Raw genomic sequence first — 14,703 nt, forward strand, 5'->3', positions numbered from 1 at the left:
AGCGTGTGATCTTCCTTGTCAGTTAAGACTTGTGCAATTCCAGCCACATGAATATCAATTGTCCCATTTTCATTTAAGAAGACCATGACACCCAGAAATGCCACTATAAAGGTAAAACGACGGTGAACTTTCCAAGTATCTTTGCTTTGTTTGTTGTTCAAACCTTTTTCATGTGTTTCAAATCCCTCTGGATGCCCATATCGGGAGTATAGGAAGTAGAATGAGCAGCAGCCCTCGTTCACACGGTTCTTTCTTATTTGCTTACTGATGTTCATGATATCAAAGAAACGGCACACTGACATGGGCCTCGGGAATATGAGTTGTTGATTTCTCAAACCCCGACCAAAACATGTATACCCCGCTATTTCCTCCAAGGTGGGAGTGAGCTCGAAGTCTGAGAAGCGGAAGACATTACGGACAGGATCCCAAAAAGTCACTAAAGCCTTGATTAGGTCATTTCGTGGCTTACTTTCATGATTTCGGTGAGAGCACCCAGTTGTTTGACTACCCAGTCTTGACCCTCTTTGTCTAAATCATACCACCACATTTGGAGTTGTAGCGGAGCTTGCTCTACGACATTCAATGGTGGATTCTTGACAGTATTCATTCTGTACTTGTGAGCGGGTAGGGTTAAGGTTGACTCTAATTTTGAAAGACAAGACCAGTAGAAGTAAATGTGTCTATTTGTGCAACCTCGACCAAAATGGTCATTTTACAATAGTGGACCCTTCATACCTTTGAACAAAGTTTTGAGGCAAAAGTAAGGCACTTTTCTGGGAAAAGTGATGATTTATTGACAGACATGTCCGTTCTTAGCGAAAATAGCCCTTTGACAATTTAAAGGTATTCCAAGGCTATTCCGGCAAAACGGAGCAGGACTTAACCGAAGATGGGTCGGTTTTATTTTTGATCAATAGACACACTTTATTTATTTGATCGGAGAAAATTGGGGTCGACACCGATGAGGTTTGCCTACATATCTCACATCCGGTGAGAATCAGACCCACGTAGTTCGGTCAGTTTTGACATAATTGGAGAAGCATGATATTGACTTACTTGCATTTTCTTTTTCTTTTTCAAAAATTTTGGCAGAGTTTCGAGGCATTTTCAAATACCGGGATTTTCAGACCAGAGTGAATTTTCTATTCTACCTCACTCTTGGTTTTTCTGTTATTTTTCTTTCCTTAGCTGATCAACAAGAAAGTCGAAACAAATAAATGCACACGTAGCAGGTAAGATGCATCAGGATAGTCTTTTATTTCGGGTACACCTGCCCTAGACGGACCCAATCCCTATGTTAAGTCCCCTAAGTCAAATGCACGTGATGCAAACAAACGTACCTACTAGGGATCTAACGTGAGGCTATGTTATTCTAGGTTTAAACATGGGGGATGTGTTCTAGACCTGGCTTACCCGAGCGGACAACTCGAGCCGAGGTGGGAGCGACGTACCGAGAGCATGAAAGTCTACCTGGCATAGTGGCTGATCCATCCTCATTTTATTTGGTATGACCTCTAACAGAAAAGTGGGCCACGCGTACATGTGCACCATAATTTTAGAAGACTTAGAAGGGAGGCGTAAGAAGACAATTTAATACAGTTCAAATAATATTAAAGCGATAAATGAGCGGCAATTAGCACATTAGACCCACAAAATACAGTAATATCAACAATCAATAAAGCCAAGTAAAAATCATATTAACAAGCTTGAATTCTTGAACCCTGAACTAGAGATTCTGGGTTCGATCCCCAGCAGAGTCGGCAGAGCTGTCACACCTCCTTTTTCCCGAAAGGATAGGGGAGTTTTTCCAATTGAAGTGACATTAATCGAAATGAGATTATTTATTTATTTCAACCATTTGGGATAACTTATGGTGTCCCAAGTCACCAGCTTATTTTAAAATCCCAAATTGAGAAATTTTGACCCTGTTTTAAAGTCTGCGAAATCAGAAGATCGGGTAAGAAATTCTGTTAAATCGGGAGAAGGTGTTAGGCATTCCCGAATTTTGTGATTTTAGCACGGTCGCTTTAATCATACCTGGCTTAGTTAATCGTTTAATTACGTATTTTAGAACCAATGTGCATTTATCCTTTACCTCTTTTAATTACTTGGTTTATCTAAAGGATTATCTTAATGCGAGTTACGCGTACGTATACCCGTTTAGTTTGATGTGTCAAAAATCATGTCACGTGTACGTGTATACAACTCACGACATTTGGTTTATTTAAGAAAAATAGTCAAAGTCGCGCGAACGCGTACCTTGGATTTATTTGAAAATCGAGATCACGTCACGCGAACATGTATGCAATCACGATAGTAGTTTAAAATCCGTGCCTAAAAGCATTTCTACGAGTATTTGTTTAAGGCGTTTTATTTACTAAAAGTGTTTGACCATGGTCACGCGAACAATGTACCTTGATTTATTTTGGTATCACAACGATGTCACGCATGCGTGTACATAATTATAATAATTAATTTAATTATGAGTACCCAAAGTCATGGCTACATTTCTAATACTATGTCGTATATCTAGGTGTAAAGGTTCAACACTAATATTACATATTTGTTTGTATCTAATAGGGCAGCTTATCTACAAACTGCCTATTAGGCCCAGATTTTTTAGAAGTTTGAGGCCTGATAAGGACTGAGTCCAAATAGACTCTGGCCCATGATTATATTGTCCATTTTTTGGACCATACTACTGAATTAATTGAAAAAGAATTTGGGTCTGTTTGAGTCCAATTGGACTCTAAACCAATTAAGCATCTAATCAGTTAAACACTTTTGATTCAGAGGTTTGGGCCTAGTTATAAGTCTGAATGACTCTGGCCCAATGCATATTTATTTGAATGAGTTTGAATTTAACATTGGTAATGAAAATACTCATGACACATCAATATTAACTTTACATTATTAAGAAAATACCTTGACAGCAACAAGAAAACAAAGCAAAGAGAGAAAATATGTCTCTGAAAACTTGAGTAAGAGCAGCAACCAAAAAATCCAAACAGGAAAACCCAAAATAACTTCCAATTAAAAATCCAAAAATCCTAAAAAATAGTATGAAATCAGTAGGAGTTCTTTGCTAAAAGTGAAAGAAAGAGACTCCAAAAGCAGTGCAGAATCAGTGTATTTTTCAGGAAATTTTCTTTACTTTTCAGATCTATATCAGTGTATTTTTTGGTCTAAAAATGTATATCCAGGTCTTTGTATAATAAAAATAAGGAGTGTATTTATAGAGAGAAGGAGTGAAAAGGGATAAGAATTAGGGTACAAAAGAATCTGCCAGAATTCCCTATAAATTAGGGAAAATGGCATCTTCTTAACAGAAATGGACAGTTGTCCAACTTCTAGTACCTTCCTTATCTCAGAAAATAGACAAGTGTCCAGATTCTAGATATTTTTGGATCTTATCCCTATTTTCCTACTCAGCATTGGGACAGTTGTCCCTATTCTAGAAAGTTCTAGTACTTTCTGAATTAATTTTAGAATTAGGTTTTCAAAATCGACCCTTAAGGGTCTTGGAATTACCTCAAAACCAGATTGGTTCTGGGCCTGAGTCAGGTGAGTCTTGGCCTGAAGAGCTTGAACTCTTAAACTTTAAACAAAGCTATGGGCCTGTCTATTTAGCCAGGCCCAATAATAATAATATAACAAAGCTATGGGCCTGTCTATTTAGCCAGGCACAATTTTAACAAAAAATAAATAAACAATAATAAAATAACAAAGCTATGGGCCTGTCTATTCAGTCAGGATCAATTAATTTAAAAATAAATAACAGGAAATAAAACGCAACAGTAAGCAAAAAAAAATTAATAATAATAATAATAATAAAAAATAAAAATAAATAAACTTAACACTGATTAATCCATTTTAACTAATTAATTAGTGCAAACGAAATAACAAATGATGCAAAAATTATCAGAATATATTTAAACCATGATTTTGTATTTTTTAATTAAGTCTGATTTAATTAGTTAATTAATTATAACAGAGTATAACTAACAATGATAATTAAAAAATAAATATAGAAATAAAAAAAATAGAATGCGTAAATAACGGAAAATAACAAAATAAAAAATGCGGAAAAAATAACAGAAATAATAAAAAAAATGCGGAAATAACAGAAATAAATGTAAATGCGTAAATAACAGAAAAAATAGCAAAAAGCAAAACTAAATGGGTCTAACCGTGAAAAAATCCTTATGCCAAGACTCCCATCTAGGATCTGAGATCTTTGATGGGAGATCTTGGCAGGAGGATTTTTTGGCAGCTAGGTGAATTTTAGGGTTTTGAAAATCAGATCTAGTCAGAGAAAAAACCCTCATGCCAAGACCCTATCTGGGATCTGAGACCCGTGAAAGGAGTTCTTGTCCTGAGGATCTCTAGACGGACTAGGTAGGGTTTTGACAGATCTAGGGTTATTGGTGGAGATTTAGGGATTTGGTAGGTAAGATGAGGTTTAGGAGGATGAGAGGAGAGTATGGGGTGAGTTTGGGGTGGTTTTAGAGGTCCACCGCCGCCGTAGGTTATTTCCAGCGACGGCGTTAGGGTTTCTGGGATCTAAGATCTAAAATTTATTGATTTTGGTGGGGTTTTTGGAGAATCAGTTGTTATGGTGGGATTCTAGAGGGTGAGGAGAGTGTTTAGGGTAAGTTTGGGTGGCTTTAGAGGTCCACCGCCGCCGTATGGAGATTTCCGGTGGCGGCGTGAGAGGAGCATATTGGGGCGGCTAGGGTTTGGTTAGAGAGAGGTGAGAGACGGGGGTCGTCTCTAAGGTTAGAGAGAGAGACATGTGGGGGGGGGGGGGAGGGATACGAAATGAGGGGGTAGGGGTCTGTTTGGACATATATATATACTTAGGGGGAAGGGAGTTCCGGGTCGTTAGATCTATTGAAGATCAACGGCCAGGATTGCTTGGCGCCAAAACGGTGTCGTTTGGTTAGGCGGGAGACTGGACCGGTTTAGGGTATTGGGCTTGGGCGATTTTGGGATAGATTTTGGGGATTGGGCTGGTTTTTACACTGGCCCAGTCCGATTTTAGGCTAATTAAACCCCATTTTATTTAATTAACTTTTAAAATCTATTTAATTTAATCAAATCCTAAATTAAGTGCTAAATTATTTTAATTTATAAAATTAAACCAACTATCTATTTGTATTATTTACATAATTAGTTAATCTTCAATTATTAAAAGGAAAAATTACTAATTTTAACACTAAAACTAAAAATGTCAAAAATAAACTATTTTTTGTGATTTTCTTCTAATATGATCAAATCATGTAATTAAGTGCTAAATTCAATAAAAAAAAAACCTAATAATGCTATATGATGAGGATTTAAATATTTTTATTGTTTTCTATGATTTCAACAATGAAAAATGCAACTAAATGCAAATAATTTCAAATAATTAACAAAAATCCTAAAAATCTAACAATAAATATGAATAATTTATTTATTAATTTTGTTTTAGTTAAGAGAAGAGCTAAAATTTTCATAATACCACAAAGATAAAATTTATAGATGTAAGATAAGACATACATACGGGAAAATTTTTTAAAAAAAATCACTAATGAAAAGTTACATATGAAAAAATAAAATAGGAAGATAAATCTAAAGAAAGCATCGCACTTTTTGTAGTTCTATGATAACAGTGTGCTGGGTAGCAATCTTCTCAGTCGGAAGAGAAGCCCTCCATGCATATTTAAATATTGTCATAAATTAAGAATTGTATTATAAACTATACTCATAAGCCCTCGACTCAGTAATCGTATTTAGAGGCTTTTGAGATTTTAAAAATAAGACAGTATAAAAATGTCAAAAGAATAAATTGGTATTCATGTAAGAGAGTGCCATGTTACAAGTACTAAAGTAAATTATCAGATAAAAAATTTGGGCCATAAAAGAACACATAAATGGATGTTTTATTAATACATGATAAATAACAATTATAGTGTTAGAGGAAAGTTGAGTAATCATATTTAGAGACGTTTGCGCTATGTAAATAACAAGGAAAATGCAAAAATAGGGGAAACACGTTGTCTTCTAGTTTTTAAAATTAAATAGTAATGATAATGTATTACTATTATGAAGCACATTATGAGATTTTCAATGACCTAAAGAATCTGTATAAGAAAGCTGTGACATTTCAACGTATTGTCATGAGTATGAAATCTTTTTGGCTTAAATCAATATTATATACACTCTATAAAACAGAAGCCGAGAAAGAAGAAGAAATTTAACTGAATGTCTTAGGAGCCTTCTGACTAAAACGTTCTTGGGCTGAGCTTGATACAAACCTTGTGCTGTCAAACTGAGGTGCATTGGTCGAGGCCCGTGCCCTGGACGAGCCTGCATGACCACTGGAAGAGGCGCATGTGGTTCGTCTTTTCTTTGAGGGTGTCATAGTACCTACAAAACAAATACCACTATCAGTACAAGGCGGGATATGTGAACCAATAGCGGTTACTTAGACTTCACCCGCACAATTGGTCACAAATTACATTCACGAACTCACTGTGGCATTTAAACAAACACTTGATGTGCAAATTCACCCCAAATTTCCCAAACACCCAATTATACCTCAATTCCACCACAATCTTAACAATGTCTAATCCAACCCAACAAGATGAAATTCCACTATCCTCACATACTAACAGTATACTTAGTAATACCAAGCAAAGAAAAGAACAACAATAACTTCTACTACCATACAATTAAAAGAGAAGAAGAAAAGAGAAAAAAAAATTGAAAACAAACTACAAAAAAAAAATAAAAAAATAAAAACTGAAGGAAAAGGAAAATAAAAGCCATGGCACTTACCTGAAGAAGCTTGTGAGGAATAGAGATTGGGGAGTGATTGAGTAGGGAAGAGGAGGAAAGGGAGGTAGGTTTTTGCTTTTGAAATTGGGGAGAAGGGAGGGTTTTGGGAGTGTGTTTGTTATGAGAGAGGAGGGTTTGTTTTGTTATTATTCAGATTTTAGATGGGGGTTTTGGGGGGGGGGAGGGGGAGGGGTCAGTTATTAGTAAGGAAATAATTAAAAAAAAATTAACTAAGGAAATAACCTAAAAATGGTGCGCACATAGGGCAGTGGGTGTCAAAAATTACGCGGTCCATGCGCGAGTGGATATCGAAAATTGTGCGGTCCATGCGTGGTCGGTGAGCGGTCAGTGCGCTTCCGCACACGTTTGTCCTTCAAAATTTCTCCTTTTTAGCCACTTTTTACCTTTCTCCGGATGGATTTCCTCACCCTGAGTCCTTCCGTCGCACACAATTTCATCCCTGCACATTAATAGACTTGTCAATACATTCATCGTGAAAAATAAGAACAAGGAAAAAATATTGGGTTGCCTCCCAAGAAGAGCCTGATTTAACGTCGCGGCACGACGAATTACAACAAAACCATGGGTTGCCTCCCAGGAAGCGCCTGATTTAACGTCGCGGCACGACGCAAGCTTTCATGATTGCACTTCGCTCACATATTAAGGCTCTTCCAAAGACATCACAACTTTCTCCCCTTTTTCTTCCACCATTCCAAGGTAAGGTTTCAACCTTTGCCCATTCACTTTAAACCTATTCGTTCCATCTTCGGACTCAATTTCTACTGCTCCACTTGAGAACACTTGCACAACTCAAAATGGTTCTAACCATCTAGATTTCAGCTTACCCGAAAATAATCTTAATCTCGAGTTGTATAACAACACTAGATCTCCGGGTTTGAAGTTCCGATCTAGAATGTGCTTATCATGCATCATCTTTATCCTTTCTTTGTACAATCTTGTATTCTCGAATGCATGGAACCGAAATTCCTCGAGTTCATGTAGCTCTGTGACTCTACTTGTGCCTGCAGTTTCCATATCCAAGTTCAACTGCCGCAGTGCCCATAAGGCTTTATGCTCAAGCTCCATTGGAAGATGGCATGCTTTTCCAAACACCAACTTGTATGGAGACATACCAATTGGAGTTTTAAATGCTGTGCGGTACGCTCATAATGCATCATCCAACTTCTTTGCCCAATCAGTCCTTGTCGCATTCACCGTTTTGGTCAGGACACTTTTGATTTCCCTATTAGACACTTCCACTTGCCCGCTCGTTTGTGGGTGGTAAGGTGTGGCAACCTTATGGCTAACTCCATACTTTTCTAACAGCCTTGCGAACGCTCTATTGTAAAAATGGGTTCCACCATCACTGATTATAGTTCTCGGGGTGCCAAAATGTGTGAAAATATTTTTCTTTAGAAAGCCTGTCACTCCTTTGGTATCATTTGTTGGAAGGGCCACAGCTTTAACCCATTTGGAGACGTAATCAATTGCTACAAATATGTACTTGTTACCATACGAGCTGACAAATGGTCCCATAAAATCAATCCCCTACATGTCAAATACTTCCACCTCTTGAATTGTAGTCATCGGCATCTCGTGATGGCGAGATATGTTTCCAGTCCTTTGGCATTCATCACAACTTTTCACCCAAGCATGGGCATCCTTGAATAAAGTCGGCCAATACAAACCCGACTCCAACACCTTCGCCGCTGTCCGAATTCCTCCAAAGTGCCCACCATATGGTGAAGCATGGTAAGCTTGCAAAATAGAAGATTGATCTTTCTCGGGGATACACCTCCGGATCATGTTATCTACACATATTTTAAAAAGTAAAGGTTCATCCCAGTAATAAGACCGACAATCGCGAAAGAACTTTTTCTTTTGAATCGAAAAGAGTCCATAAGGTACAATACCGCTTGCCAGATAATTAGCAATATTAGCATACCATGGCATCTCCTCCATTACCACTGCTAGTAATTATTCGTCCGGGAATATCTCAGTTATATCTTCAACCTCTACTTTCTTTTCAGCTCCCTCCAACCTTGAAAGGTGGTCTGCCACTTGGTTATCTGTCCCTTTCCTATCGCGGATCTCCAAATCGAATTCTTGTAGCAAAAGAGCCTAACGGTCAAGCGTGGCTTTGACTCCTTCTTTGCTATCAAGTACCTAAGTGCTGCATGGTCAGTGTAAACAATCACATTTGAACCAATCAAATAAGACCTGAATTTGTCGAATGCAAACACCATAGCCAACATCTCTTTCTCAGTCACGGTATAATTGAGTTGTGCACCGCTTAGCGTTCTGCTTGCATAGTAAATTGGGTGCACCAATTTGTCTTTTCGCTACCCCAGAACTGCTCCTATAGCATAATCACTCACATCACACATGAGCTTGAATGGTTGCTCCCAGTTGGGTGCAACAATGATTGGTGCAGTCACCAGTCTCTTCTTCAGCTCCACAAATGCCAACCTGCAATTATCAGAGAACACAAAGAGATGATCCTTTTCAAGGAGTTTACATAAGGGGTTAGCAATTTTAGAGAAATCTTTTATAAATCGCCTGTAAAACCCGGCGTGCCCAAGGAAACTTCTCACTGCCTTGACCGAAGTTGGTGGTGGAAACTTCTCAATCATGTCAACCTTAGCATGGTCGACCTTAATGCCTTTACTGGACACTTGATGCCCCAATACTACACCTTCTTGTACCATAAAATGGCACTTCTCCCAGTTCAACACTAAATTTGTCTCCACACACCTTTTTAACACTTTTCTTAAATAGTGAAGACAGTCTTCGAATGAATCCCCCACCACTGAGAAATCATCCATAAAGACTTCCATAATATCCTCCACCATATCAGTGAAAATGGCTAGCATACACCTCTGAAATATTGCTGGTGCATTGTACAGGCCAAACGACATTTTTCGAAAGTCAAAGATGCCATACAGACAAGTAAAGGATGTTTTCTCTCTATCTTTAGGGGCTATTGAGATTTTGATTGTACCCTGAATATCCATCCAAAAAGCAGAAGTGAGACCGCCCAGCCAACCTATCCAACATTTGGTCAATGAATGACAAGGGGAAATGGTCTTTCTAGGTGGCTATGTTCAGTTTTCTATAATCCATGCAAATTCGCCAACCCGTGACTGTACGAGTCGATATTAACTCGTTATTCTTATTTTTCACGATCGTCATTCCACCCTTCTTTGGCACATACTGAACTGGGCTGGCCCAGTTACTATCAGATATGGGGAAGATGATACCCGCATCTAACCATTTGATCACTTATTTCTTCACCACTTCTTTCATGTTCGGGTTCAGCCTTGTTTGATGTTCTTTGGAAGGTTTGTGACCTTCTTCCAAGAGAATCTTATGCATGCAAAAGGCCGGGCTGATACCCTTTATATCTGTCATGGTCCAACTAATAGCAGTCTTACATTCCTGTAACACCTGTAGGAGTTGTTCTACCTGCACAGATAACAAACCGGATGAGATAATAACAGGTAAAGTAGAGTTAGGACCTAAGAAGGCATACCTGAGGTGAGTTGGAAGCGGATTCAGGTCCAACTGTGGTGGCTCCTCTATTGATGGCTTCGCAATTGGTGTTGCCCTTTCTTCTAAGTGTAGTGGCTCGAACTGGGGTTCCCTTTTCCAGAACCCTTGACCTTCGAGAGACATGACCCACTCTGCCAACTCTTCACCATCCGCGTCTTCCAAATTCATCAAGCAAGCTTCTAACGGATCTCTGACATTAAGGGTTTCATTCTCCTTATGTAGTATTACATCCATTGCCTCCACTAGTGAACAATTTGCAAATTCGGTGGGCCTCCTCATAGATTGTTGAACATTGAATATTATTTCCTCATTATTCAACCTCATTTTTAACTCTCCAGTCTCATAGTCGATCAATGCTCTCCCAGTGGCTAAGAACGGCCTCCCCAAAATTATTGGTATTTCTTCGTCAACTTGACAGTCAAGAATAACGAAGTCGGCCGGAAATACAAACTTCCCCACTTGGACGAGCACATCATCCAGAATTCCTGTCGGCCTTTTGACTGTGCGATCAGCCAGTTGCAACAACATTGAGGTCGGTCTAGCTCTGCCAATGCCTAATTTTGTGTAGATTGCCAAAGGCATCAAGTTGATACTGGCTCCTAAGTCACACAATGCTTTAGCAAAAGCATAACTTCCAATTGTGCATGGGATAGTGAAACTACCGGGATCAGACAATTTTTGAGCCATATGCCTTGTCACTACCGCGCTGCAAGTTTGAGTTAGAGTTACAGTAGACAGGTCTTGGAAGTCAAATTTTCAAGACATCAGATCCTTGATCATTTTTGCATAGCCTGGCATTTCCCTCAAAGCATCCATCAACAGAATATTCAATTGAATTTGTCTAAGCATTTCCATGAATTTCCTGTACTGATTATCTTTCTTTTGCTTTGCCAACCTTTGAGGGAATGGTGCACGAGTTAGCTTCTGCCTACTGCTTGGTGTCTTTTCTTTATTAGGAGCCTTTTCTACCACCTGTTCTAGGAGTTGTTCAAATTCCTTCTCCTTGCCTTTGTCCACTTGTGCCTGTTCAATTACAACTTCTGTGAGTTCCGTTGACTCGTCGGTCTATAATGTCACTAGAGTACTTGGCACTGCGTCTCTCCTAGATTGAACAACTTCTTGCTCTCTGTCTAAATCCCTTCTATTCCTAAGACTCACTGCCATTAGATGATTTGGATTCTACTCCTTTAGATTGATGTTTGTGTCTACAGGCAACGTTCCTTGTGGGCGATTGTTCAGGGCCATAGATAAATGGCCTAATTGAGTTTCAATGCCTTTAATAGCCGAATCATGTGCGACTAACTTTTCTTGCATCTTTCCATTTGTCCCTATGAGTTGTTGCAGCATGCCCTTCATTTCTATCATATTACTGTCCTGTTATTGATAAGGCGGTTGGTAAGCCAACTGTTGTTGGTGCTGCTGATTGTAGCCCTGCTGCCTTTGGTAAGGCACGACTTGGCCTTGTGGTCGTGCTCCCCCTGGAATGGTATTGTATTGTTGCTGGGTTGGTCTGTACTGCTGATTTTGAGGTCCCCATTGCTGTCCACCATGCCTCTGACCCCCAAATTATTGACGTAATTCATGTCTTCTCTGAAACCCTGATTATCATTCTCTCCACTCCACGAGCAAACATATGACTGATTTATGCAGGGAGTGCATAGGCCTCTATTTGTCATATCAACAATGTGCACCTGTTTCGTACCCATCTCATCAATTTTCTTTGTCAATAAGCTCATCTGGTTCATGAGAGTGGCTATGTTTTCTGCATTTGTATTGTTTGGGTCAAGAGCAACAGAATGTACTATTAGAGTGAGTGTTGTATCTCTCGTCATCCAGCCTGAATTTTGAGCCATCTTATCAAGAAGAATCTTGCGCTCCGTGAATGTTTTGCTCAAGAATGCACCCCCAGCTGAAGCATCTACATTGGCCTTCATACCATCAGCCAAACCCATATAGAATCTCTGTCCTAGTATCTGATATGGAATGCCATGATGTGGACACTTCACTAGCATACCCTTAAACCTCTACCAAGTTTCCTGCAAAGTTTCAGTCGGTTTCTGCCTGAATTGCAATATCTCATCAATTTGCCTCGCAGTTTTGTTGGGTGGATAGAACTTGTTTAAGAACTGCTTGACTAATTCCTCCCAAGTAGCAATGGATTTTATTAGGAGTGAATTCAGCCAAGTTTGAGCCTCCCCCGTCACTGAGAATGGGAACAGTAATAATCTGATTGCTTCAGAAGTCACATTCGGCTGTCTTTGAGTGACACAAATTGATAGAAAGTTCTTCAGATGTTGTTGTGGGTCTTCGATGTACCACCCGGAGAACAACCCTTTATTTTGCAGCAAGTGCAGCATGCTGTTGGTAATCTGTAATGTCTCCGCTTGTATCGGATGGACTGCAATTGCGGTAGCCAGGTTATCAGCAGTTGGTTGCGCCCAATAATATAGAGCAGCTTCCAGCACAAGAGGTGCTACCACTCCGATGTTTGGGTCAACTTGACCGTTCCTATTATTCTCGTTGACGTTCTCGACGTCGTCCATTTCAATTTTGAATTGTTCGTCTTGTTTTAGCTGTTTGCCCTTCTTGTTAGCCCGGATCAATGCCCTGAATGCTTTCTCGGGATCTGAGAGTCCTTCAAAAAGTTCACAAGTTCTCAAGGAGCTTCTAGGCATGCACCTGAGTCACAGAAGAGTTCAAATGTGAGAATTTCAATGGAAATATTTTTAACACCACAGAAAATTGATCTAAACTAAAATTCCTAGAATTCTTCCAAGTTGTAATAAATAACACCGTTAGTTCCCTGACAAGCAAAATTTGATCACGCTCAACTATGCCTTATAAAAAGGACTAAGCGGTCGCTGCAAAAATAATCCGGTTCAAGAGTCCAGAGTCGAATCCCACATGAAACTAACCTATTTGCTACAACTTTTAGTATCATTAATGATAAGCTCAGACAATTTTCAGAGTTCAAGATTTTATTTGATAATTAACAAAAATTATTTAACTAAGGAAAAATGACAATAAAAACTATCAATAAGCAAGAATGAAGTTGAATTCAAGAGTAAAAGAATCTAGGGTTATTGATTTCCCCAATTGTCGGATTAATTCCTGACACGTTAGCTATAATCTCGCCGTAACACTCTATAAAGATGATGAGTTCTTGCTTACCGTGCTTATCTCTCGATCAATTACGATAATTTACTAGAAACATTCTCTCGAACTACTCTAGTTGACAATTTGTACAACTCATAAGTATCACACCAAAGTTTCGTTATCTTTAATCCCGCTTTTAATTCAAGTAATTAATCTCTTAACTTACTTGAAAGTGGCGTTGTTCAACAACAATCTAATCAAGTGTTCTTTCTCAAGAAACACTAGACAACTAGACCCGATTAATCAAGGGCCCTTTCAATTAATCACAAGAAACACATAGTTGAACAATTATAGAGTAAAAACGGCTCAATTATATCAAAACATAATCAAGACTTCATCCAACAATTAGTTCCATCAACCCTAGATGACGGGTTTAGCTACTCATACTACTATGCAAGATTACAATATAAAAAGTCATAACCAACAATGGAATTAAGAAGATGAAGATGAAAAACTCGTAGGAGAATTCTCCGTCTTGCTCTCTTTTGGTTCTTGCCTCCAAAGTTCTTCTAAAAATAGAGATACCCTCTTTTTGGGCGAGCTGGACTTCATATAGGTCAAGGTTAGTCGCCTCTCAAATTACAAAATTGGCCTTGGATGATTTTTCTCGGAAGCATGTGCGCGGCCGCGCATCGATCGCGCACTTTGGCCAGTTTCTGCCTGACATGCGCGGCCAGTGCGCGGCCGCGCATAGACCGTGCACCTGGAGGATTTTCTGCAATATTTTTCTTTCTTCTTTTTTTTTAAGCGCGCTAACCTCCAATTGGCCTTCAATGCTCCATATTAGCTCCAAAACACTCTTTAACGTCCTCATAATCCGGAATTACTCTTGTAAAGCATAAAGTTCTTAATTAGAGCAATTTGTTATCATTTAACATTCAAATATCAATAAAGTGCAGCTAAGTTAGAATGCAAATAGTAGCTAAACTACATACTTATCGCCTATTATCAATAGAGAACATAAATAAATGGAAAATAATAGGGAAAACGCAAGAAAAAACGGGAAAAATAATAAATGGGGAAGCTCTTCCTCTCCCTTATTTAATATTCATAATTAATGTATATTATGAAATATGTAATTCAATTCCAAATTTCCTCCTCTTCCCTTATTTAAACTCATACCAATAATTATGTACGAAAAATAGTTTATTAATGAAGATTGTACCAAAATTA

General features: G+C 38.7%; 1 protein-coding gene and 1 non-coding gene across 2 annotated transcripts; one reads left to right on the forward strand and one right to left on the reverse strand.

The window, feature by feature from the left end:
• Nucleotides 1-10,104: 10,104 nt before the first annotated feature.
• On the reverse strand, nt 10,105-11,061 carry LOC142175322 (uncharacterized). Its single transcript, XM_075241907.1, has one exon. It carries the CDS (start codon nt 11,059-11,061, stop codon nt 10,105-10,107), a length of 957 nt encoding a protein of 318 aa, XP_075098008.1.
• Nucleotides 11,062-12,357: 1,296 nt separating this feature from the next.
• LOC142175584 (small nucleolar RNA R71) lies at nt 12,358-12,464 on the forward strand. The gene has a single exon (XR_012704692.1). It is a non-coding gene; the product is annotated as a small nucleolar RNA R71 (small nucleolar RNA).
• The last annotated feature ends 2,239 nt before the right edge of the window (nt 12,465-14,703 follow it).

The sequence above is a fragment of the Nicotiana tabacum genome, chromosome 21 (genome assembly GCF_000715075.1).
Source record: "Nicotiana tabacum cultivar K326 chromosome 21, ASM71507v2, whole genome shotgun sequence".
Lineage (NCBI taxonomy): Eukaryota > Viridiplantae > Streptophyta > Magnoliopsida > Solanales > Solanaceae > Nicotiana > Nicotiana tabacum.